We start from the raw sequence: 26395 nt of genomic DNA on the forward strand, positions 1-26395 counted from the left end.
GTGTGCCTTGAGGATAAAACACCGGCCGCCAAGTTGCAGCTCAATTACCTGGCAGCAGGGTCTGGGTTGAGTCTGCCTTCGTCTGGTCCACATCAAAGCATCTCCAGAAGTTTCTTCATCAATGGGAAACACTGACCAGGGCCTCGTTTCCCAAAAACGATCACTCTTAGAGGTAAAGACGGTTCGTTCATTACCTACGTGCGTTTCTCAAAGCAGCACTTAGAGTGGGAGCCGCTGTCAATATGAAAGTGTTGAAGTGTTTGTTGACTTGGTTTCATAATAACAGATTCATCAGACTGTAAGTTATGTGATACTGTTTAAATACATCAAAGAGGATACTAAACAAAAATGAAATACACAACAGAAACAATTATATATGCTTTGAATCGCCACAGAGACATTATTTAAATTGCCTGTAGAAAGCTTACAGCCAACTGATATCTCATTTAATGCAATAGGCATACAGTATGTTTGTGGGTTTAATGTTAATGTACGCTTTTGTCTTTTCTTTTGCTCCAGATAGCCTAGCCTACTTGCCCTTGAGCAAAAATTAATAACTAGCCTCAGATTTAGGAGTGATGATTCATATAATAATAATTGAATTACACACTGTTCAGGTGTTCGCACAACACTGTGATCTGGGCGATGCTACCATGGCAGATGCATAATAGCTTATATGACTGGTTTCACTGCATGTCAATAAATTAATGAACATTTCTTTTGAAAATAAATTGTTCCCTTCCCTGTCCCCTGCTCACCACTCCAGTTGCAGCAATCGCCTATGCCACCCATTTTGCATTTTGTTTCCTCTTTCACGGTTCCCTCAACACACAAAGAGTTCACTTTTTTTTTCTTTGTTTTCATAATATCAGAACTCAGTGTTCCCCTCTCCCGCGGCACATCACTCTATTTCACCACACCCATCCATTTTGTGCAGAGATCACTAATGGGAAAAATATAGGCCTAATAAAGAAATAAAGTATGTAAGATGAAAAGAAATTAGATAACAGCAATAATAATATAAAAACAGCCTAATAAACCTTAAACTCTCCAGTTAAAAAGTGCAAGTGAGTCCTGCAGGTGAGACGGTGGAGTGTTTTTTTCCTTCTGAAGACGCACTTAGCTTTCTAGGACTGGTCAGAGGCAGTTGTTACGATCACTTTGAAGGGCGTCTTAAGTGAAGATGCTTTTTGGAAACATCTCACAAACTAAAGAGGCTTCGTAAGATGGATACTACGACCGTCTTAGTCCTACGATGCTTTTAGGAAACGAGGCCCAGATGCCTCTCATCCTGCTCACACCTTCTCTCCTTCCCTCTCTCACACAAATATACATACAGATTGTATAATAATAATTGTAATAAAATAGACTTCACAAACATTCATCCAAATCAGCAAATTAGCCCTCCATGTAGGCCATAAACTACAGCCATGGGGTATGCGTATACTTCTTGTAGTTACTATGGTTACACAGATTGCAATGCTGTGTTGCAAGAAATGAGTGGGTCAATGGAAGCGAGTGTCAAAAGTCAAACTTTCGCAGTGTGTACGTGCGTGTGTGTGTGTGTGTGTGTGTTTGTGCCAGGATTTTCAGTTAGAGCAGATATTAACTCATTGGCTCTCTTGGCAGGCGCTACCTCCCTCATTCATTGGACGATAAGAGTACTTATGGTGAACGAGTGAAATGACAAAGAAGACAAGAATACAGCTGTTCTTGAGTGTTTTTCCGCTCATATTCATCATTTTGCTGCTATTTCAAACCCATCTAGACTGTTGTTCACTGCACACCATCTATCGTTGGAAACTGTATATAATTCTAAGTCACATTACCTTCTGCTGTTCATTGGATCCCAATCATTTTGAAATTCCAGACATTCTTACCAGTTCAGAGCCATAATGAGCATTTAACAGTTATTTTTCTGCAGAGAAACAGCTACCATGTCCTTCAGGCAGTAACTTTGACAACTGGCAGTGTGTTGTGAGAAGAGTAATGTTTGAATCAGTGTTCTCAGTAGCAACAATGTAGGCAGCATTGGCACCGATACCTGTAAACTTGAACTCCATGCATAATTTGGCTTCAGGTCCCTGTTGCTTTTAGTTGGCTCTGCCCTATGAAATCAGCAGCAGCTTTCACCCTGCACCAAATCATAACAAAACCCTATAATGATAATGGCCTGTGAATAATGAAAAGTACAGATGTGATGAAGGACATTAATTAGAAGTTTAATCCAGTTCTTTGCTGTACAGCGCCTTCAGAAAGTAATCAACCCCCTTGAATTTTTCCTGCATTCTGTGGTGTTACAGCCTAAAATAAAAATAGATACAATGAGGATTTTTTGTCACTGACCTCTACACAATAATCCATGTCAAAGTGGATTTTTATTTGTTACAAATTAATTCAAACTGAAAAACTGAAATGTTTTCAGTCAATAAATGTTCAATATTCTTTGCAGAGACACTCCAATTTGAGTTTAAGTGCATCCAAATTCCTCTGAATGTCCTTTAGATGTCTGTACAACTTCATTAGAGTCCATCTGTGGCCAGTTCAATTGCTTGGACATGATTTAGAAATGATTTTAGAAACAAAACACACACGTCTCAATTCTAAGGAACTGTCCATAGACTTCAGAGACAGAATTCTGAAGAGGCATAGATCTGAGGAAGTGTAAAACAATTTCTAAGGTTTTGAGAGCTCACAAGACCACAGCAGGCTCCATCATTAGGAAATAGAAAAACTATGGAACTACTCACGCCCTGGTTGTCTGACCAAAATGAGCAACCAGGCAAGAAGGACCTTAGTCAGGGAGGTGATCAAGAAACCACACAACTACAGTGTGTTGGCTGTGAGGGGGGAACTCACTGGAAGGACAGCAGTCAGTGCAGCACTTCACAAATCTGTGCTGTATGGCAGAGTGGCCAGAAGAAGCCACTCCTGGGGGAAAAAGGCACATGACAGCATGCATGGAGTTTCCAAAAAGGTAAAAAAACAGACAAAAATTGAACTCTTCAGCCGTAATACAAAGCACCATGTCTGGTGGAAACTGGGCACAGCTCATCGCCCAATCTAACACCATCCTTACTGTGAAGCACGGTGGTGGCAGCATCATGGTGTAGGGGGGCTTATTAGCAGCAGGGAGTGGGAGACTTGCAAGGATAGAGAGAACAATGAGTAGAGCCAAATAAAGTCACATTTTTGAGGAGAATCTGTTTTGTGCCAAAGACCTTAGAATGGGACAATAGATGCTCCAACAGGACAATGATCCTAAGCATGAAGCTAAATCAACACTAGAAAGATTTCAGAATAAGAATGTGAAAGTCCTCGAGTGACCCAGTCAAAGCCCAGACTTGAATCCAATTGAAAATCTGTGGAATGAAGATATCTGTTCACAGATGCTCCCCATCCAACTTGACCGAGCTTGAGCAGATCTGCAAGGAACAATGGGAGAAAATCCCCAAACCTAGGTGGGCCAAGCGAATACAGACATATCCAAAGGTGTCTCTACAAAGTATTGACTCGGGAGGTTGAATACTTTCTGTTTTTTCATTTTTAATAAATTCACAAATTCTAAAAACATGTTTTGACTTTGTCATTATGGGGTATTTTGTGTATATCGTTCACAAATACAGATGCCATTACCTCTTACACATATCTCCTTTGCTGAACCCAATTAAAAGTGTCATAATGTTGCTATGACAGAGAAAACTGACAGCCATAACAAAGCCGTAACAATAACAAACCAAACTAGGATGTGTGTTTCCCATACTACGTGTCTGTTGCAAACAATTGTCTGCAGTTGTAAAAATTAACCGGTAGATCTTGATTTCTCAGGAACCCCAACTGACACTTGAGATGCACCTTTTTCTAGTCGCCCTTTTTAATACGAGTTCAATCTTGCACAATCCTCAGTGTTCAACCTGCACTCTTGGAGCTTGTCCAAGGCGCTGTGAGCTGTAAATGGTTGACAAACAATGTCCTGTGGCATATTTCACCAAACTGTTATTCATTTAGACCGCTCGTCTCAAAAAATTAAATATTAATATTAACACACTCATGCGTTAAATGAGTACTGAGGCTCTAGCAGGCCTGCATCTTGTTGTTTTGCTGTGGAGCGCGAGTCCATAAAGTAAACTGATGTGCTCCCTACCAACCACCCAGCCAGGTCATGAGGCCATTACGTGTCTAAATTAAATTAGCTTAATCTTAATGCAGTCCTCATGAAATTCCACGGTAGAGGACACAACTGTTTGTTTTCTTTTCTTCCTCCTGAATGATTGGGCTGCATTCTTTGCTTACGGGCATTTTGTTTACTCACTAGCTCACACTACACACACATACACCTTAATGTGTGTACATATACTCATGCGCTTATATACAGGGAAAACAAATATGAGACCATGTTTGCATATTGTTTTGATACCATCGCTCACATACAGGGACATACACACATACACATACTGTGGTGGCCAGTGGATAGCAGCACCAGGAGCACGACATAATTAACTGAATAAACTGTGTTCTCTCTTCACATTCCATAGAATAAAGCAATAAGCCAGGTTCTCTTGCAGTCATTGTGTAATACAACTCCACAGACCAGTGCATTTACTATTGTGTATGTAAGCTGACGTGTGTATGTGAGAGTATGCGATCTAAGCTTTAGAGAGAAAGCAGTCAAAGGATACTTGTAGTCCAGACGGTGCCACAGGCCCAGTGTTGTGTCTGGCCTCCCTGTAGCAACCTGCAGGCCATGAGAGAACCACTGTTACTCCATCGGCACACAAAGACCCTCTGAGGTGGCCAAGAACCCTGCCTGATGGAAATGCTGAAAACCTGAACCCCAGGAGGGTCAGCGGGGCCGTATCCAATGACCTCCGCTTTTACAAGAGGGACCCCAGGCCCTGGGCTCAAACGGGAACATGCTGTTATCAGACTCTACAGAGCCCCTGGAGCTCCCTCCCTACTACAGTATGGACATGCCCCCACCCCAGTCCCTTTGCGGGCTCGCACCCTGGGCAAGGTTACATTCATACATTTCCATGAGAATGAGCCCTGGAGCTGGGCCTGGGAGGCAAGCCTTGCCTCTCCACTGGGATAGTCCTCCAGCTTTACCGGCCTCGCCATCCATTCTCTCTGCCCCTCTGGCCTAATAATGCCAGGGAGCTGCCCAGACCTTGTCCCATTCACAGCGTGCAGATAAGAGTCAGGTCAAATAAGAAGATGAAAGCGAGGGGATGGAGAGCTGGTGGGAAGCAGTGATGGGAGGGTGAGGGTGTGTGTGTGTGTGGGAGGAGGACGTGCCTGCACAACAAAAAGGCAGACTCAGAAGGCTTCTGTGCCAGCGAGGATGTGCTATAGACTGTCATTTGGCAGGAAGCAAAAGTGCATTTCCTCCACTTGAAGCCCTTCTCTACTTTGATGTGGTGGAGCATTAAAACAAACAATGGAGCCAAAATTAAAGGACAGAAGCACAGAGTGTGTCAGTGGGAGAAGATGGCAGGATACGCTCTGTTAAATTCCTGTTATGTACATGGAGTGCATGGAAAAAAATTATCTGTCTCCACTTGGAATTAAAAGGAATGGATTGGGTGTTTTGAGTAAATCAATACCCAGTACTCAGTCAAACAAGTACAGACTCAGTACTTGACTCAGTACAGTCCCACAGCACATCTCAGCTCTCCTGCTTCACAGTTCACATCAACTGCCTTAATCTCTTCAATGGAGAATTCAGCAATGTTAGCAACTGAACCGTTAGCAAACAAAGCTTATAGAATATTACATACATAGAGGAACTTTTTATACAACAATGTGACGTAGAATAAAATTCCAGAGTATGTGTTGTCTTCTTCAGATAATAAAAGATTTAGCTATATATATATATATTGTACAGCCCTGTATGGCACCAGTCCATTCAGACTAATAGACGACGAACCCAGCAGTATGTTATCTTGATCAAATTCTCATCTAAATTAATCTCAGCTGAAATAATTTCAATACAAAGAGTATTATGGGAGTTTAAAATTGCAGCTAGAATTTATAGTTGAAGATGAATTTCCACAATAATACAACTTTTACTTCCATTTTATCATTTAGGTACAGCTCAATAAGACTTGATTTGTACAAAATGTTTCTTTTCTTTTCTAAGTTTCAGAGCCCCCGGGTATGAAGGAGTGACATGTGTCGCTTCCTGACATGACTTTGTCCCTCAAAGACAAACAACAAATTTATCTATTTATTTTATTTATTTATCCTTTATTTAACCAGGGTAGTCACGTTGAGACTTGCATCTCTTGTTTAAGTGGGCTGTGGCCAAGAAAGTATTAAAAAATATTCCACCAATTTACTTCAGTACACATACTACTGACTTATAGTACAAACACTAATAGTAATACAGTAATAGTGTGGTATGCCAAAAATGAATTGTTATTCCACTGAACTTCTATTATCTTATTCTGTGGCTGCATGCAACACAGCACACACAACAAGGCATAATTAAAGAAATAAATGGCTAATAGCCACTAATGATTTCTAGCTGATTTGATACATTACTCATGGAACTGCATACCACTTTATGCTTAATGTTTATACTGGTTAAATTATTGTCCCTGTCTGATGTGAGTTCACTCTCCATTGAGTGGTAGATAAGTTTTGGGAAGCTCCATTTCACCATGTTTAATGAAAAGCCTGACTAATTGAATATTATAGAGGCCATTACAGGGCTTTTGGGTTGCCACCTGCTAAAGTCATCTGGGACACAAATGAAGCTGCATTAAATATAGTTTCATTGTCATCACAAATAGAATCAAGTCATGACTACCCATGTTGACTTTTCTTTTATACTTTTCTAATATATATAATTACAAAAAGAGTTTAATGTCTCTGTGAGCTGCTTCCGATCAGCATATGTGATTATTTTTCTCTCCATATTTTTTGAAGTTAGCTCCAAAGTTTAATATATGCTGGAAAGGACTTTTCATGAGAAACTGAGCCCCAGAATTACTAAACTGTATCATATAAAAACTCTTAAGCAGACCATTGGGACTGCTGTTTGTAATGGTGTAAATGTTTTCAAGGATTTTTAAGCATTAGAATGTATCAGCACAAATATTGCCACAGCAATACATTCATATAGCAATAATACCATGGATTCTTTATGGGTATGACAGTAATGTAATAGCTAGTAATGTCAAAAGCAGCAAAGCACGACAGTAAAGAACGCCCATGTGTGCTGTGTAAAGGTTTTATCCTAAGTAGTTTACATGCACACGATTGAAAACAGGAGGAAGCAAGAGAGATTGCTACATAGCTGCATGGTTAACACAAAAGTTGGCATTGCATAGTTTTTGACCATGGTTATTTTACAGTGCAGAGTATGCAATATGTGGGATGACTTCGTTTGTAAGATGATAACTTGGTGATTGCTATTAATTATGGTTGAACAAGTAGCTCTAGATGCCTTTCACAATGCTGAACTGAGATGTGCTGGGCTTCATACATATATAATACATTTTCCTGCAGATGGAAATGAGCATGGCACTGCTATGGACTATATACAGTATATTAGATAAAAGTACATTATCCACCATTTCAATGCTGGAAAGGATAAAGGCAGCAGGAATGAAGAGAGTGGGTGAAATATGGATTACTGGATTGTAACAATGAGGTGTTTTTTTTTTTTACCTGATCAAAAGGAAGGTCCTCTGGATTTTCATCTGCATCCACCCCCACTCTGTAGAGAATGGGAAAAACACAGTAGAGCACATTCAAACACTGACTCAATAGAATACGAGAGAGAGAGAGAGAGAGAGAGAGAGAGAGAAAAGAGAGAAAGTCAGGGATTTTATTCTATACTACAGGTGAAGCTGGACATAACCAATCAGTGTATATGGAAGGTGCTGAAAATGAAAGTCGCAGGGGAACTCCGTGTATGGTTTGAACATGACCTTTCGAACAGTTTCATCAAAAATCAGCCTCCTCTTCCACATCACACCAAGAAAATGTCAGATGGGTAAACCTTTGATAAATGACAAGCAGTGCGGCGATAACGCTTGATATTCTGCGCGGCGGCGATTATTACCCCGTCGAGGTGCGGGCCGCGCGCCGCTGCAGACACACTCGAGCAGCAGGGCTGAGAGGGAAAGGCCGACTCGCCGCTCGCTCCCCTGAATTGAAATAAAGTGACTCAGCACTAGCCAATGACAGCCTAGTGAGCTGCTTCGTCTGGAAAGGAGAGCATTATCTCAGCGTGCGTGCACTCGCTGCAGCCACGCTCATGCGCCGCTATCACTCCCCCCCCCCCCCCCCCCCCCGCCCCCGCCTCAATTTCAACCCTAATCTGCCGCCAACCAAGTATCGCCATGAATCCAAAGAGATGATGACTGCCGGCTCGATGGCATTCTCCGAACTCACATGACGAGATTCAATAATATTTTCGTAGCGCGACAGCCGCAATCTATCATTTCTGGTTAGGCGGTAGAAAAAAAAACAAAAAAAACGGTGGGTATAAGATTTCTCTCGCGCATTTATTTTTTCCACACAGATATGTTGGTGGTCTGGGCTCAGAGGGATGCTGAGGGCGAGATGGCTGTCGATGCTAGTTCCTACAGGTCAGCAGTAAACTCTAATAGCCTAGCATTGCTGTTGCAAGACCCAGGCATTTTGAGATGCCGCTATCACTGTGCATTTATGTGTTCGTGTGTGTGTGTGTGTGTGTGTGTGTGCATTTTGAATGTGCTGACGCGAAAGCCTTTTACTGAGAGGCCCCTGCAATAACAAAACAGAGCGGAGATTCTCATCAGAGCATTAGAGCACTGCGACTACTTGCAGATTTTCATCTTGGCTGTCTTCCCTCCATCCATCCATCTCTCTCCCAGTGTTTCTCTCTACTTCCCCTGTTTCCTTATTTTTTCTCTCTTCCTCTATGTATACCTTCTTACTTTTCCACGTATTCTTTCTTTCTGAGTGATATGTATACTGTCCATATTCTCCGCACTATATGTGAGGTCAAGAAGACAAATTCCTGTACATTTATTGTTCTTGGTAACGAATGTGATATTGATCCTGATGAGCGTATCCCAACAAACCATCCATCATCGATCCATCTCTCTCCCTCCCTCGTTTTGTTTTCTTTTTTCAGTATCTATATCCCTCTCTCTGATCACTGTTCCTCTATCTATTCCTCCTAACTTCTCCTTATACCCATCTTTATGTTCCCTCCATCCATCCGTCCCTCTCCATCCTGCCTCATTTCCTTCCCGTTCTTTCTTTTCAATATCTTTTTTCCTCTCCGCGTTCTGTCTCCCTCCCTCTTCCTACTTCTCCTTATAACCCTTCCGTTAATCTTCCACATCCATCCACCTCTCTCTCCCTCTCTCTCCCCCATTTCTCTCCCTCTCTATCTTTTCGACACCCATTTTGCTCTCTCAGATCACTCCTCCTGTCTTTATCACCTCCTACCTCCTCTTATTTCCTTTTCTTTATTTCCTCCTACCTCCATCTCTCTACTTCTCCCTTTAGTTTCCGCCCACCCCACATATCCATTCTCGCTTCTCCCTTTTGTCAGGGAAACAGAAGAAAAGAGGCGCAGGGGTTGAAATTGTATTGAAATTGCACAGGGATAGGGGTCTTAGGGGAGAAAAGAGGGTCCTTGAGATTTGTCATTACGATCCAGGGTTTTCTCGGTGAAGTGTACGGCGACAGCGGGGTCCACTTTAGAGCAAGCTGTTTCGGTTTGGCACGGGGGTTTATGGGGAAACCTCTGGGATGGGGCAGGCTGTGACAGGCACAAACGCCCCGTGCTACTTCACTGTGAAGCATAGCCTTCAGCTGGCTGGATACATGCCACGAAGACAGGCTCTGTCACTGAGCTAAGCTGATAGAAAGGGGAAAGGACAGATAAGGTGTGAGAGAGAGAGAGAGAGAGAGAGAGAGAGAGAGAGAGAGAGAGAGAGAGAGAGAACAAGAGCAACAGAGAGAGATAGAGCAAAGAGAAAAGGGGGAGGAGAGGAGAAAATAAGATAAAGCGAGAGGCAGAGGACTTAAAAGTCGGCGAGCTGAGGCAGTCAACCGCCGTCGCTCCCCATGAAAGCGGATCCTTTATGTCTAACCAGAGGGACAGTGAACACACTGACAAGCAGTTCCAGTTTCCCCGAGCGCGATGGTGACTGAGATAGTTTGTGGAGACGCAAGAGTGACAGAACGTGTTGGTGTTACTGGTGAACTTGTGTAAGAGGGAGAGATCGCGAGTGGGAGAGCGAGTGAGCGAAAGATTGACTATAGGAGAGAGAACAAGACAGAGAAAGAAAAAGGAGAAGAGGGTGGCAGTGTGTCTCAAGGCCTGCGTGAGAGAGGAACACAGAGAACAGAGATAAAGAGGCGGGGGGATGTTTGTGAATGTGAAGACAGGCTGGTACAGTGTGTGTCTCGAGCAAAATACCTCTGCTGTCAGCCAGTCTGTTCTCACAGCTCTTACCAATCGTCACGTTGTTATTGATGTGACCCCTATGTTTCACTGCACTGTTACCCTTACCTTCAACACGAAACGCTGACATTCAATAAAGGCCAATCAAGGCCAATCTATTCTAACTACTCTGTGAGCGCCAGTGCACATGAATGTGAAATGAAGAGTGCATTTGTTTCGAACAGTTTCAGTAAACATATGCCCAGGGCGATGCTGTTTGCACACCTCAGTGACTGCCTTGGGTTTAGTGAGACTGAGTGAAATCTGACAGGCAGGAGGTAGATACTGGGAGAAGGAAGTGGAACTCTGCGGTGGGCAGATGGTGAAAGTCTGCAAACTTCTTCCTGTTAATTTCCATCTATTCCAGGAAACAGGCGCTTAGACAACAGTTGGGACACAGATCGCTTCTGTAATGACCTTCCATGGAAGTGTGTGATCCTCCCATGCCCCACTTACCTCTCAAAACAAGGCGGAGTCCCCCATTCTATAGGGATATCACACCACGAAAAATGAAGCCAACTTAAAAAGAAACACACAATAGAGTAACCCAATCCAGGCTGACACGACTGCTAGATTGTGTTCCGGCTGCTATCTAACCAGTCATCTATAGTCTCCAAAAAACAAAGTAGCACCTCAATGCTATAGCAGTCTTCCTTTTCTGTTAGTGGGGCCTCTGTGTGTTGATACTATCTCAACCGTTCTCTGCTGAGCTCCTCTGCGACTAAAATATCTCTGGACACATTCCAGGCTGACATAGTGCTGTGCACAGGGGCTTCACTGACAACTCACCCAGGCTTTTGGGGAATGTTGCTATTTATATGAATATGGTGCTGAGGCGCTGTGTTTGGGTTTGTCTAAAAATGTAAGGCATAGTAACTCAAGTGTTGATTTTTGCTGGATACTGTCAAGCGCATTTGCAAGTAGGAAAAAAGCAGAAATTACACACACAGATGGATGCGCAAAGGACCCACACATGGGCTACACATGGCCACACACTAATCAACACCTTCTTACAAGATATTTCAGCTATGCCCCCGTCTTAGATAGCACTTCTTATACAAAGAGTGAGGAAGAAGAGAAGAAATCAGCCTTGAGCAACAGTTAGCAATGACACAGTGTGGGCGTTCATAAATGCGCGTGCACGTGCATACTTGCGCACGTGTGTGTATGACTTGAACATTGTTATCATGCTGACTGACATCAGGGGGTTGATAAGGATGTGCTGGCTGCGCTCCAGGCACAGAGAACATGGGGGCTCGGGAGAAGACATCAGAACATCACACAAACGTCAACTACCTCGCGCATACGGCTCATTTATAATATATCGTCCTACCTTGGAGTCTTCAGGTAGCGGTTAAGTGTGTTTACGCGCACGCAAAGCATTTTCCTCGCAATCTCTCTTCCTCTGGGGAAGACAATCTCCACTGGATGTGATTAGCAGCACTAGCTAATAAACATTCACTTGAGTTTCTGCTTGATTTGGGAGAACTCCAGAAGCAGATACTCAACAGGCCGGGTAAATTAAGTTACAGCAGCCCTCCCTAAACTCTGCGTGCACTGAGAGAGAGAGAGAGAGAGAGAGAGAGAGAGAGAGAGAGAGAGAGAGAGAGAGAGAGAGAGAGAGAGAGAGAGAGAGAGAGATGAGTCAGATAAATGGGGGGGGGGGGGGGGGGGGGGGGCAGATAAAGAGAAGAGAGACAGAGAGACAAAGATAGAGTCAAAGTCTCACAGGGACTGTGTTTGCACTGTACTATGAGGGTTTGGACAAGACGAAGGCTGTAAAGTCACCCAGTTTCCTGTTTGCAAATCCCATGGGGTAGTTACACCAGGGACACATGGATGCCATATTTGACGGTATACACTCCTCACAACAGAGATTTGGCTTTGATGGTGAACATTTTATTGGGGGTTTCCATGGTAATGCAAGGAACAGCACATCTCATGATATGACTAGCATGTGCAGTATGTATATCCATATAAGGGGCAAAACTCCATGTATGACTCATCATGCATGAGGTGTGCTGAACTTTACACCTCTCAGTATTGACTGTGCAATGGATGAAAGAGAGAACAATACAGCATAAGCTTCCATCCCTCTCACTGCAGTGTTACAAAAAGAACAATCCATATATGGCCAAGTCTTTGACTGCAGTATTTAGGTCAATCTACTGAAACCTAGAGTGAGAATCCCAGTCTCTCTACAGCTTTAACCTAAATTTCACATCACTTGAGCCGGTGTAAAAATAAAGTAGTGTGTGTGTCTGTATGTGCACGTATGTGTTTGTGTATGTGTTGCATACATGTGTGTGTCAGTGCAGTGTGCAGTGTGTGTGTGTGTATCCATCTATACTGACATACAGGGCATTACATGTTGCAGTGGGCTGTGTAGGGCATTTACATAAGAGCATGGTGCATTGTCTAAGAGATAATGTCCTCTGAGAGATATTTCATCTAGCCGACCAAAACTTTCATAACTCCTTTGCCTTATTTTGTACGTGAATGAAATGATCACCCACTCAACAGATGCCCAAATATCATGAAAGCTTTTTTGTCATTTTCATGACAAAAAAGCTAAAGTATAACAGAAATAACTGTGTATATAATGCCATGCCAACTTGGGTATTGTAGCTCGTCATGACTTGAAGCTACTACACTCACAGACCCAGTGATTAATAGCCATCACACCGGCATCGTTTGTTGAAATTTACATGTATTGTGTCACTATTGAAATTTACATTCAATTTACATGTATCGTGTCACTATTGAAATTTACATTCAATTTACATCACTGTTGAAATTTACATGTATTGTGTGCCTACAAAGGGATTGTACTGCGCTATAAAGAGAAATAGAGTTGAACAACACAGAACGTAAAAACGCTGCGGTAATATCTCAATTTCTCTCTCTCATTTTCTCGCTGTCTCTCTCTGCCTCTGAACTGGTGGAGAGAAGACGGCTCTCCACCAGGGAAGCCGACAGCCATGAGCGTTTTACTCGGCTCCTCAAACAGTGTCAGTTTAGCAGGAAAGGAGGGAGTCTTTCAGCATTCAGCCAGCTGGATCCCTGTGGATAGCCAGGGACAGTTGGGGGGTGGGGCGGGGGGCTGGAGCAGCCAAAGTTATTATTATCACACGGAATTCATTTCCTGTCTCACACCGTTCACCTGGATCTCCCAGCATGACACAGGGAAACAGCCTAAATTTAGTCTGGCGGAGTTAGCGGGATACGGGGCAGTGGCAAGAATTGGCCCCGGAGGAGAGCTGGAAAATAGTCACGGCCCGGTAGCGTGGATCATGGCTAAATCTTTACATCCGGGTACCACATAAGACTGGTATTAAATTAACTTAAGCCTATGTAATATCCAGTCTTGGGTGGTATTCTTATTTTTCCCAGTAATGAGTAATGTAACAAATTACCATTTCAATTTCAGCAATAATATTACAGTAACAAATCAAAAACTTTTGTTATCACCCAAGTATCAGATTGGAGTTGAATCCAAAAACTTTTTCCCACCTCTATCTCCCCAGTTTATTTTGGTCATCAATTAGTCATTGTCCTTTCACACTAAGCTAGCTTTTAAGATGAGAAATGGAAAAACAAGTTAACTTTCTATGGACATCAATGCTATTTGGAACTGAGTTATTGTGACTTTTGAAGAAAAGAGAGAATACAACCACTGATTTTGGGGCTGTAACGAATTACTACACCTAGGGAGTAATGATTAAAATAATATTACTTTTGAGAAGGAATGAGTAATATATTAGAGTTCTGAGTAATGAGCTCGAAAATGGTAATATTATAGTTACAATATCGGCATGGAAACAAAGTCATGCAATGCAAACTGAAATGATTTGTAGCTACACTGCAGGTGAGTAGTAATGATATCTGCTGTGGGATATACTGGACAGTAAGGGAGTAACAGCTGATCCACGCAGCCATACTCTCCTCCTCCTCACACGTCTACCCTGTGCCATAAGCAGCAACCACGGACTACAGTCTCTCACAGGTCCCATCAAGTCCTCCCTGAACTGCTCTAAAACCCCAAGCTGTTTAATGATTCTTAATGACCAGCAAAGTGCTCAACTATAAATACCATAATAGCCTGCTATATTACACTGCTTGCTGGAGTCCATATCTGCATGCCAGGTTGGGAAATAGAGACTCGTGGTGAAAGGGGCCATAGACAATGGCTGGAAGAAGAAGGAGGAAGAAAAGCACTGACCTCGCCTCGTTAGCTTTCAACATGTTAGCTAGCTAGCCCAGCGTACTAACCCGCCAGCCTATTTAGCCTTAGGCATTGAGGCCGAAACGATAGCTGCTATAAGTCTCATGTCACAGTTCCTTATCGATTTCCAGGGCAGATAGGGCAGGGACGCCATCTCTAGTTCTCATAGTTCTCATAATGTCTATTGTGGAGGATCAAGTGTGATATCTGCTGGCACCCAGCTAAATGGAACAGGAGCATCTCAGAAAAAGACCATGGTATGTGGGGCAAAATGAAGAAGTGGTCCCAACAATAGTAGCCTGCTCTGTCTACTGTATGTGTGGCACTGGGCTAATGGCTTATTGCTTCCTGCTGCAGAGCCTGCTGGAGGATTTCCATGTATTTCTACAGGAGAATGGACAACATTGGCCTCATTTTGTATTTTGGCACTTCACCTCAGGATAAATAAAGGCAAGTGACAAGCAAAGAGGAATTGCAGCATAGAATCGGAGCTGGAGGCAGGAATTGAACCTCCACTGGATGGAAGCTTGTAGGATTTGACAAAGGGTAGTGTGACCACTCACTGTGTAACCTCATTTTCATTGTGTTGTAGAAGTGGAATTGACACAGCTAGACGACAGGGGAGGACAGGAGACGAGACGAGACAAGGCAAGCAGTGAGGAGAGAAGATAAGGAAACTGTATTGCTGCGCGTCTGCTGCCACAGGCCAGCTGGTCCAGATGACCATTCCTCTAATCTCCCCACAAATCGGATGAGGTGTCAAGCCGCTGTCTCACACCCCCAGGCGCAGAGTGGGGCGCGTGACGTGTGTGTAGATGCACATGTGTGTGTGTCAGAGTGAGTGTGGCCATGTCTGTGTGTGTCTAAAAGGTGGTATTGGCAGTGGTCGTGTGCATCATCACCCCCACTGTGTTTCACCTGCTCACTCATCTGCTGCTGAACCTCACTCATCTGCTGCTGAACCTTACCCCCCCCCCCCACACACACACACACACACACACACACCTACACACACCCCCCTCACCCACCCCCTCTTCCCTCCAACACACCTTGTTCACAATGCTGCTGCTGTGGGGGAGATTGTTCTCTATATGTAGGCGCTGATGAAATTTTGAGGGCGAGTGGTGAATTATTTAGGAGGGAGGATTATGAAAGCAGCTTCTTGGCGTGTTGCTGGAGGGTATGAATCGATATGAGCGCCCCCACCACCCCCCATACTCCCCTGTTAGAGTAAAGCCCTCTGATGTGAGTCAAGCCCGGAGCTGAGCCCTTCTCTGCAGGGTCACTCAGCGGAGCCTGATTTCGCGATGAACACAGCTCTAGTATCCGTCTCCTGCATCCACCGAGCAGGCTACTGTCGTTCCATCTTGCAGCATCCTTTCCTGAACAGCCCCCACCCCACCCCACCCCACCCCCTCAAAGCCATCCACCTGCTAAAAACAACACACACCTCAACCCCCTGCCCAGAGATAAGGAAGTGACCATGTTCTCCATCTGGGAGGAACTCAGAGGCAAAGCAGAAAAGACAGAAGGCTGAATATGTGAGTGGGGTGTGCTGAATTTGTGCTGAATTGACTAAGGTGAATTAAGGAGGCTCGGTTTGCTTCCACACACTGGCTTATGCACGAGCGCACACACTCATGCACACACACACACACACTGGTCTATCTGTGTGGCCCCTTTTTTCCTGAAACCACAGAGCCTCTGAACAGAACTCCAGACACATGGCCACAGGACATGGCAGACTGGACAGCCAGATGCACTGTGCCTCTGTGTGTAAGAGGCTCTATGAAATATGTGAGAAAGCCAGCAGAAATAGGATGGGATTGTGTGTGTGTGTGTTTGTGTGTGTGTGTGTATGAGAGAGAGAAGGGCCTAATTCAGACTGACCACATCCACAGGAACAGATGGCCAACTCAAGGGCTGCCAAGTCTATTCTTCTTTTCCTCTGGTTCTACTTGGGGGGGGGGGGGCTGGGGGGGGTCTATAGTCCAAGTCAGAAGGGTTAGAAAAAAGACAGGCCAGCCATACACACAGATGCAGAACACACACATGCATAAACACAAACCCGCATTGTTGTGGGTGCGCACACACACAAAGTCTCACCCTTAGCTATGTACCAGTTATACAACAGTTTCCACACAGTTGCCTTCGATGAAGATTTGATTTCATGGACTTGATTTGAAGCTCAGAGGCTTAAATAAATGACCATCTCCCGGCACTCACTCTCTTGTTTCACTTGTTTGTCTCACAGCGTGTTAGTCTATATCCATTTGATTCTCTCTCTCTCTCTCTCTCTCCCTCTCTCTCTCTCTCTCTCTATGTATACCCATTTTGCTAAACCGTTAAATCTTCCGCATTCTCATCTGTATATTGGGATTCTATGTTTGGCCAACGCTGTCGCTCTCTCTCTAGCCAACGATTTCCTGCCTCGGAGCGAGCAGTTAGGGAGTCGGGACCAAACAAGAACCACCTGAGGGAGCTTGGATTTCACAGCATCGATCAAAGAGAAACCAACGGGTTACAACCTTGTGTTGAACTTAACATTCAGAGCAGAACAGATCATCATTCACGAGAGAGACAGAAAGCAGTAAAGGATAACGTAGCATTGCCTTGATGGGTACCTCAGTTTGCATGTACTCTAACGATGACTTGAGGGGGAGGAAGTCACCCAACAGAAAACAATAGATCACTGTCTAGATAGAAGAATGCATCCTCTCAAACTGTTGACCTTAAGAGTACAAAAAAGAACTGGAGTCGATAGACCTTTCCACCAGAACTTCTTATCAGTGTCTCTCTCTCTCTCTCTCTCCCTTCTGTCTCCACTTTTTCTGTCTCCATCCTTCCCTCCAACCCCTATTCTGTTAATTCTTCAAAAAGGCAAAGGGCTGAAATTATGGCGGGCTAAAAATAATGGCTCTATAAATAAGAGGTGCCCATTGAGAGTGATTGAGAGGCGGGGTCGCTAGGCAGCTAGGGATGCTGGGTACGCTGGATTCATTAGCGCTCTCTGCTTCCAAAGAGTAGCCCCCACAACCTTCCCACACACACACACAGACATGGTACACTCGTAAACAACATGCAGATATACAGTGTGAGATCCCAGGTGAATTTCGAATACACTCTTTCTCTTTCTGTTCAGCTCTCTGCAGTGTTGCAGATTCTGCCCCATCAGTACCATCCATCAACCCTCATTACCACTTTCCCCTTCCCTCTTAGGACTCTATGCAGACCACATTCTTAAAGCATTGTTCATCCACCAGCAGAGTGGAAAAATGTGTGTGTGTGTGTGTGAGTGTGTGGGGTTGCATTTGTGTGTGTGTGTGAGACTGCACCCATAGCAGAGGCACCCTGTGTCTGTTTTATTATTCATACTCATGTGTGGATCCTCTTTCAGCCCACAGACACCTGCCAGAGATACACAGAGCACATACTGATGTTCTCTTTATATTCTCACTCCCACCTCTCTCTTTCTCTTTCTCTCTCTCTGCAGTATGTTATTGTGCTTAAGCGAGACTTTCCTTACTCAACAAACTCACAAATGCACAACCGCACCAACCGACCGCTCACCTAACGACTTTTATGTATCTGACATACCCCCGCATGCGAATGGTCTTCCTGTAAAACACCCCTGCTGTACGTTCAGAGCTAGTAACTGTCCTCTCTCGCAACACCCCCACACAAGTGCACACATGCCTGCATGCACACACACAGACACCGTTATTGCCCTGATGCTCTTTTTAATGGCCCTTCTCCTCTCTCTCGGTATTGACGTCACATCCATTAGGCCGTGCCTCTGGGCCTTTTTAATGGCGACTGGAGCACAGGACTTGAATGTATGAGACCCTCATCCAGAGTCAATCTCCACCTGATAAACTCACCATATTGGCCGATCCGACAGACACAGTTACCACAGCAATCTGTTCAGTCTCTCTGCACACTGCCACGACTATCAATTCACTGTGAGAAAAACCCATTGAACTGTGTGTAAGAGGGGAGAGTGGTGCGTTAACACACACACACATACACACACACACACAGTCAGCTCTCAATCTCTCACCTGTTTATTGTCTGCACACACAGCCACAGACAAACACTGTCGCAGGCACACACACAAGAGACAGACAAACACACACGCACACGCACGCACACTCAGCTCAACTATCAACACACATAGGAGTGTTGATAGTTGAGCTGAGAGAGGACTATCTGTATCTGGTGCCATGGAGAGTAAGCCTGGCAGGCTAATGTGGAGAGATAACGTTTCACGTCTGATCAACATCAGAATCATAATTCACTGGCCTCCCCTAACCTCCATCTATCTCATTATGTTCCCACCGGCAACAACCGCAATTAGGGCCCTAGTTATCCAGGGAACAAGCCTGTTTTCAGACACCGTCTAAAGCACTGGAGTCTCAGCGACACCCTACAACCAACTGACTCTTTCCCCTTCATGAATATAAAATGAGTGTTAAGTATATAGGCATTTGCCAGGCAAGTCCAGGCGAAGCAAAACAAGACTAGCATTCAGGTTCCGGGGCTGACAAACGCTGCGCTGCCCGGAGCAGACAGAAATGGGAAATGACGGCTTGGGGTCATGCCGAGGATGGAACCGAGAGCCTCTGCCGGACGCGGACGGGCAGAGATTTGATGGCAGGGCCTTTTCCTCGAATGAGAAAACAGCCCTCTGGAATGTTAAAATGAAGCTTTTTGGTTCTGCGACGATCAGGGACATAATCAATGGCTGGTGCGGCGGGCTGAACTCGTAGCCCTCCACCATGACTTAGTGCTGCAGATCTAAACACTGCCACCAACAGAAACGGCTCCCTGTGAGCTTGATGTGATGAGAAATGAGACTTAAATTCAGCAGAGCGAAGGAGGGAAAATAACCCAAGGAGGAACAGGGGAAGAAGAGGAAAAGAAAAGAGGAAAAGAAGAAAAACTGCAGGTTGTTTTGATGAATAACAGTGACAAAGTGTTTTGGGAGGAGGATTATAGCTCCAATCCATCACCGGATCATCAGACTACATCAATAATGAGTTTTGTAGGGATAAAAAAGTTCAGTGTACGAATCACACAGATGCATTTTGTTTGACATATTGGACCAACAGACAGAGAGTCACCTGAGCCCCTCTCCCCATTATTTAAGGGACTACAAAACATGGTTAATTTCCCAAGTTCCACTTTTTTCCACACAGCCAGAAAGCCATTATACAACAAATTGCTTTGGAAATCTCATTAAATCATATGTTACATTTCTCCAGCAAGACAGCAGAGCCTCTCTTGCCTGCCTAAGTTCCAAAGTCATCCCCACTGCAGATTGGTTTTCTAATACACACTTTTCTTATATTTTTCCATCTCCTTTTGGTAGAAAGCAATCACTCCGACCGGGCAGAATAAAGAATATATCAGAGAAGGAGAAGTCAGGATTTAAGCGTCTCCCTCTGTCAGTCTCTCTCTCTCTCTCTACCTCTGTCTTATTGTTTCCTTTTCTTATCAGAAGGGGAAAAGCTATACAGGAGCCATTCATCTTTGGAGTCCTTTGAAGTATCTCCCATCCAATCAGGTTGGTATCTTTTTATTATGGGCAGTGTGTGTTTGCGTGTGTACATGAGGGTGTGTGGGTGACTTTCCTCTCTCCTTCAGTCTGTGATGCCTAAATATTAGATCCTGGGCCTCAGGGAGGGGCGTGCTGAGTAGGGTGTGTGTGTGTGTGTGTGTGTGTGTGTGTGTGTGTGTGTGTGTGTGTGTGTGTGTCTGTATTTGGCTTTTTACTGTTAGAATCTGTGCTACCTGTACTACCATATTGTAGTATTGCACTATCCTGGCAATTGGAGAACTGCTATTAAAGCTCTACAAGTGGATAGATGTCAGAGAAGACAGTGAGTGAGTGAGCGAGTGAGTGAGTGAGTGAGTCAGTGAGTGAGTCAGTGAGTGAGTCAGTGAGTGAGTGAGTGAGTCAGTGAGTCAGTGAGTGAGTGAGTTTGCACGTGTGACAAAGAAGGAAGAGAGAAGGCAAGAAAGAAAGAGGGGGCAAGGAAGAAAGAGAGAGAGGGTGAATGAGAGAGAGAGAGAGAGAGAGAGAGAGAGAGAGAGAGAGAGAGTGATAAGAGGTCAGTGGGGCATGAAGGAGAGTGAGTGACATGAGAGGCATGGTTTGCCGCCAGTCCATCTGTCCACTCAAGATGTGAAAACAAACAGGCCAGTCATTAGCCAGGCTCCAGCTGTTATGCCTTGGCCTCAAAGTGTTGAACACCACTCATCTACGTGCGCGTACGTACACACACACACACACACACACACACACACACACAGGAAGGGACCATAGTAGAGAGCAAGGCCTCTGTACACCGGTTGCCCTCAGTAACTGCAGTGACACATTTTGACATGACAGCATCTTCAAAGAACTTCAAAGAGGTAACGGGTTGCACATGAGTAATTTTCTTTCCATCACTCTCGGTCCATGGCATGTGTTAAGTTCAAAATCAGTTTACTCTACTTGCTGTGCGGGTGCACTACCCTCTGCATTACATTTAGTATGAAAAGCAGGCACACTGTTTAAATATATTGCAGAGCTATAAAGTACTGCAGTGAACATAGAGCTGAGGCAGTAAGTCCCTAGACCTTGTGACCGCTAACGCTATTAATAGATAAGCACAAATGCTGAAAGCAAAATAAAACTATAGTCGGAGCTGGGTTGAAGAAAATAATGATATTCAAACCGAAAGGGCTTGAAGAGGACATGACTGGCCAGTGTTCAAAGCCCACTGGTCCCACATTGGGCCCTGAGGGACCCCAGACTGCTCACTGTGACGGGGTCTCAGATCTCCCCAGGGGCGCCCTGCCACCTTCAGCCCTCATCAAAACCAAGGAGACAGACCGAGACTGAGAACCGGGAGTGTGACACGGTGTGTGTGTGTGAGTGCGTATGACTGCACTTGATACAGCTTGGGCATAGAGTTACACGGGGCAGAGAAAGAGTGAAGCAAACAAACAAACAAAGAACAAATACAATGGATTTTACACGTTGCTAAGTGGTGTCATTGATTCTAATTCAACGGAAATGCTGAATTTATTCTGAGTAATCTGTTCAAAGCTGCAGTCCAGAATTTAGTATGTCTCCTTTGAAAAATATATTAATTCATGTATCTAAATTTTAAGATTGCACTTTATTGATCTTCTGGGGGAAATTCATTTTGGGCATATAATCATATGGTCTTGGTGAATTTAACTTGTAGATGGATAATTAATAATAGATTAATAACAATAGATTTTTTTGGGAATGTTCCTAATGTATCATTAGTGTGTTTCACGTAATTGTTTACAAAAATTGGCAAAATTAATTCAAACCCATTACCTCCTCAAAATACATGTAAATCTTATGTTTAGTGGTCACATACTGTTTTGTATCAAAATCTCAGACAGTAAATTGCAGAGTCAAAAAAGTCACTATACTCCAATATGTCTGCAGGTAAACAAAGCCATAGTGGGGTGACAGAGTTTTAGCAGCAGCCACCATACTGCAATTACAGCTATGCCTTGAAACGAATCTTAAAGTGTGAAGATTGAAAAAAGGCTCAAGGAGAGATAAGATACAGACGTAGGTCACTATGAACCAAACAAAAAGTACTGGCTTTGGTTTGAAGATGACAGAAACACATCCGAGGACGAGGTGTTATCATTTTTTTCATTTTTTGTGCTTTTCTTGGCTGGCTATATTATGTGGAAAATGTGTGAATTCCAAACTTAGTTTTTTGCCTCTAAAGTGTAAAAACTATCATTAACAAACAAGAATGTGGCTTCGTGCATGTGCAAGCAAATGTTTTTAGAGTCTGCAGTCTTTGGGCCTGGCCATAAGCAACAAGCATGACAATGCCAAGGGGAAAAAGAGGACCAGAGAAAAGAAACATGGCTATTCCACAGTTTCACGGTAAGTTGTGTTCAGAGATATCAATAATTACTATCAATTGCCCAAAACAGGAAAATTGTATTTTCACTACTGTGTGCAGTTTAGTGTAAATAATCATTTTATTTTGGAGCGCCATGATGAAACCAGCGAGTGTGGGCAATAATGTGCCTTGAAATTGAGACTGAAATAGAGAGGAACAGAGAAATTGGCCAGAGAGAGAGAGAGAGAGAGAGAGAGAGAGAGAGAGAGAGAGAGAGAGAGAGAGAGAGAGAGAGAGAGAGAGAGAGAGAGAGAGAGTCTAGTGCCTAAAAGCACAGATCTTCTACTTTTCTGATATCTATAAAGTGTGATTGAACAGTGGTTGACAAATGTGAACTTTTTTTTTTACTGTGTAGTTTTCTATCTCTGTTTTGAACCTTAAACAACCTTCTATCCATGCTGTGACCATGCTCATGTGTGGCATGCATTTCTGTGTGTAGCCTATGTTTGCATGAGAACTTACTGAGTGTGTATGTGTGTTGCCTGCTGTGAGAGTCTTACGATAGCAGGATGGAGGAACAAACAATACCACCCTACATTACCATAATATGTTTTTGCTCAGAGTCTGGGTTATAAATCTAGCCTTTTCTTAGCCAACTCCCTAACTCATCTTGACTGGTAAGCATTCTGACACCCATTATGTGGTTGGAAAGTATTCTTCTTGCATTGTTCTAGATTAGTAGGTCACACTGAGCAGAGGTGTCATCATCCGAGACGTGATAAAAAACAGCAGAGGAAACACACTAATAAAAAGAGACATATGTGGATGGAAATTACAGCTCATTCACTTTGTCTGTTTGTTTGTCAATCCGTCTGCGGGTGTGGCCCCTCACATCTTCAACCCCAAACCCGCCAGAAGAAAGAGAAAAACAAGATCGCATTGCCGTTTTCTACAATGCATACCAGCCGAGTCTCTCTGAACGAGGCAGCCTTTTGTCAACGTTTCCTGTCTGCAGTGTGTGAGGGTGCAGAGAGGAGGACTTGGTGCGCACACACACACACACACACACACACACACACACTCAGCATTGAGTTACCTATAATACCAGCTTTCTTGAACAAATTTCACAAAGTGGCTACAAAAGACATTTTACTGTCTCTTTCCCTTTTATTTGAAGCCTGCAGTGAGAGGCCTTTTGAGGTAGCTATAGGGGTAAAAAAAAAAAAAAAAAAAACACAAAAAAACACCAGAGTAATTTCACACTGGGTACGACTTTCAAAGGCTCTCCTCCACAAAGCCATTTCAGAGATGGAATGGAAGTTAAATTTGCTCCAGGTAAAGAGAGAACAGCTCCCGTGTAATGTATTATTCACCAGAATGAAGTCTCTCAGAGTTGTTACCTGTCCCTTCACTTCATACAGCTGGATGAGGGAAGAGCAGAGGAGGAGGAAGAAAGGAGAGAGGGGGGAGGAGAGAGAGAGGGAGAGGGCGGGGGGGGGGGAGGGAGAGAGCTGGGAGTTAGGGATGGGAAGTGAAGAAAACAGAGCTATTCTCCAAAACATGACGGCCCTCAAGGCCTGATGCACTGTACTGCAGTGGGCTCAGGAGATGGAACTACAACCCACAAAGACCGCAGTGCCACGGGGACAGGGAGGGGGATACGCAGGCACAGACAAGTGCATTATTTAGGACATACAAACTCAAACACACATACCCACAGATGCACACATGTATGCACACATACACACACACACACGCACGCATGCACGCAGCATGGGTAGGAAGTAACTAAGCACTGTAACTCAAGCACTACACTTAAAGGGATAGTCCATCCAAAACAGCATGCACATGGACAGCGTCCAAAATTAACTTTTGTGGCTCACCTGCCAGGGGCTTCTGAGCTAAAAACATTTACCTGTCAAGAATACTTTTTTTTTTTATATAATAATTAATACACTACCAGTCATCAAGTTTGGACACACCACATTTTTCTTTATTTTTTACTATTTTCCTCATTTTAAAATACTAGTAAAGACATGACATAACACAAACAGAAGTATGCAGTGACCAAAAAAGTGTTAAACAAATCAAAACTATCTTATATTTTAGATTCTTTAAAGTAGCCGCCCTTTGCCTTGATGGGCTTGGAAAGGCTTTGGAAAGAAATTCATTCATAGGCATCAACTTCACCATTTATATTTGTCTAAGAAACAAATTTCAAGCATTTAAGCATAAGCCTTTAGATCAAAATGGCTTTAAGAGAATGAAAAACATAGAACATTCAATCAGGTGTGTCCAAACTTTTGACTGGAAGTGTATATTTTTCATAGACGTATTTCATAGACATAGCCTACCCATTTTCAGCGCTATTTTCTATATACAACCAGAACTGTGGACCAGGTTTTCAACTCATTATGAAGTGCAACAGGACTCAAACTTACAGGAGAGCATTTCGAAGCGTACAGGCTCTGGAAACGAGAGAGCAAAAAGTTGAAGCTGCTCAGCTGACACTGAACAAGAGACCCAACTCTGTGGACACAGAGACCGAGCCCGGGGGGATTTTACAGGGATATCGGCTCATTGTCTGGTTCATAAATGTTAGCACTACAATGAAATGAAGCTCATTTGTCTGTAAAAGCTCAAACAAACAATTTGGCGGATTGAATCGCCAAAGCCAGTCTGCACCTCATTATCAATGGAGCAGCTTTAGGTCTTAGTTCACATCGCAAATTACTGCATTGTCTCGGTTTTGTAGCTTAGGGAGAGGGCGGCTCATGTACTACAAAACTGGTCCAAGATCAGAGGGACAGCAGATCAGAGGGACATATGCAAATTATGTTTTAGGGTAGAGATTTGCTCTCAGTACATGTTGGAGATACCTACAGTATGCTTCTGCTTGAGTAATTTCCATTTTAGTGGAACTTATTTTTATTTCACTTATTTTTAAAGCAAGCCTTTCGCTTCTCTCTAACACTATTATTTACTTCTTATATTCAGTTCCTTTGCTGAAGTACTGTACTGTACATTTGGACCGGGGGACATACGCCTTTACCAGAACTGCCTTTATTCTGTCAAGATATTTCTGTCTAATGTTGTAGGCTCTTTATGCTCCACTGACACACACACACACACACACACACACACGCACACACACATGCATATGCACAAAGAACTGGGAGCCACTGGAGAATTAAAAGAGCTGCCTCCAAAGACTGCAGGAGTCAATTATGACAGTGTGATCTGGGCCATAGATTAGACTTTAATAATATAAGTATCTAATTACAGCCTTACATCCTTCACGCTTCTTCTGCACTCCTTAATTATTATCGCCCACTGGCCTGGAATCACAGAAAGTAAAGGAAAAAATAATAATACGCAGAATACGTGTTCCCATTTCATAGCTACTGCGTGTGTCCGCGCGTGTACACTGGTCTGTGTGTACAGCGTGGCAAGCTGTATTTTAATGTTATCTCTTTCTGTAACATGGTCCCAGGGACCTGTGCACCAGCTGTGCAAGTCACTAATGGAGGGCAGGGCCAGAGCGGACACACAGAGCTAAGTGCCAGTGAAGGGCTGTACAGCAAGGGGAGAAAGGGGGAGGGAGGTAGGGAGGGAGGGAGGGAGGTAGGGAGGGAGGGAGGGAGGGAGGGAGCATTCAGAGAGAGGCCTTACAAAGAGCTGCTGCATATTAAGTGAGCTGCATTCTCAATGCGAGTGTCTAATTAGGCTGCGTCTGTGTGTGTGTGTGTGTGCGCATGAAAGACGGAGAGAGACAAAGAATGGCGGGGAGAGAGAAAGAGAGGGAGGTCAGAGTCAGTAAGTCAGACG

At 43.9% G+C, this 26395-nt stretch overlaps 1 protein-coding gene across 1 annotated transcript in view; it reads right to left on the bottom strand.

The window, feature by feature from the left end:
* LOC139929492 (sodium/hydrogen exchanger 9-like) overlaps window positions 1–26395 on the bottom strand; it is a 64339-nt gene that overhangs the window by 5834 nt on the left and 32110 nt on the right. Inside the window, exons 13-14 of the mRNA XM_071922396.2 lie at window positions 7675–7723; window positions 4680–4735 (exon numbers count right to left, since the gene is read on the bottom strand). Of these exons, the coding sequence (XP_071778497.2) occupies window positions 4680–4735; window positions 7675–7723 (105 nt within the window). The remainder of the gene's footprint in view (window positions 1–4679; window positions 4736–7674; window positions 7724–26395) is intronic.

Source organism: Centroberyx gerrardi, chromosome 22 (assembly GCF_048128805.1).
Source record: "Centroberyx gerrardi isolate f3 chromosome 22, fCenGer3.hap1.cur.20231027, whole genome shotgun sequence".
NCBI lineage: Eukaryota > Metazoa > Chordata > Actinopteri > Beryciformes > Berycidae > Centroberyx > Centroberyx gerrardi.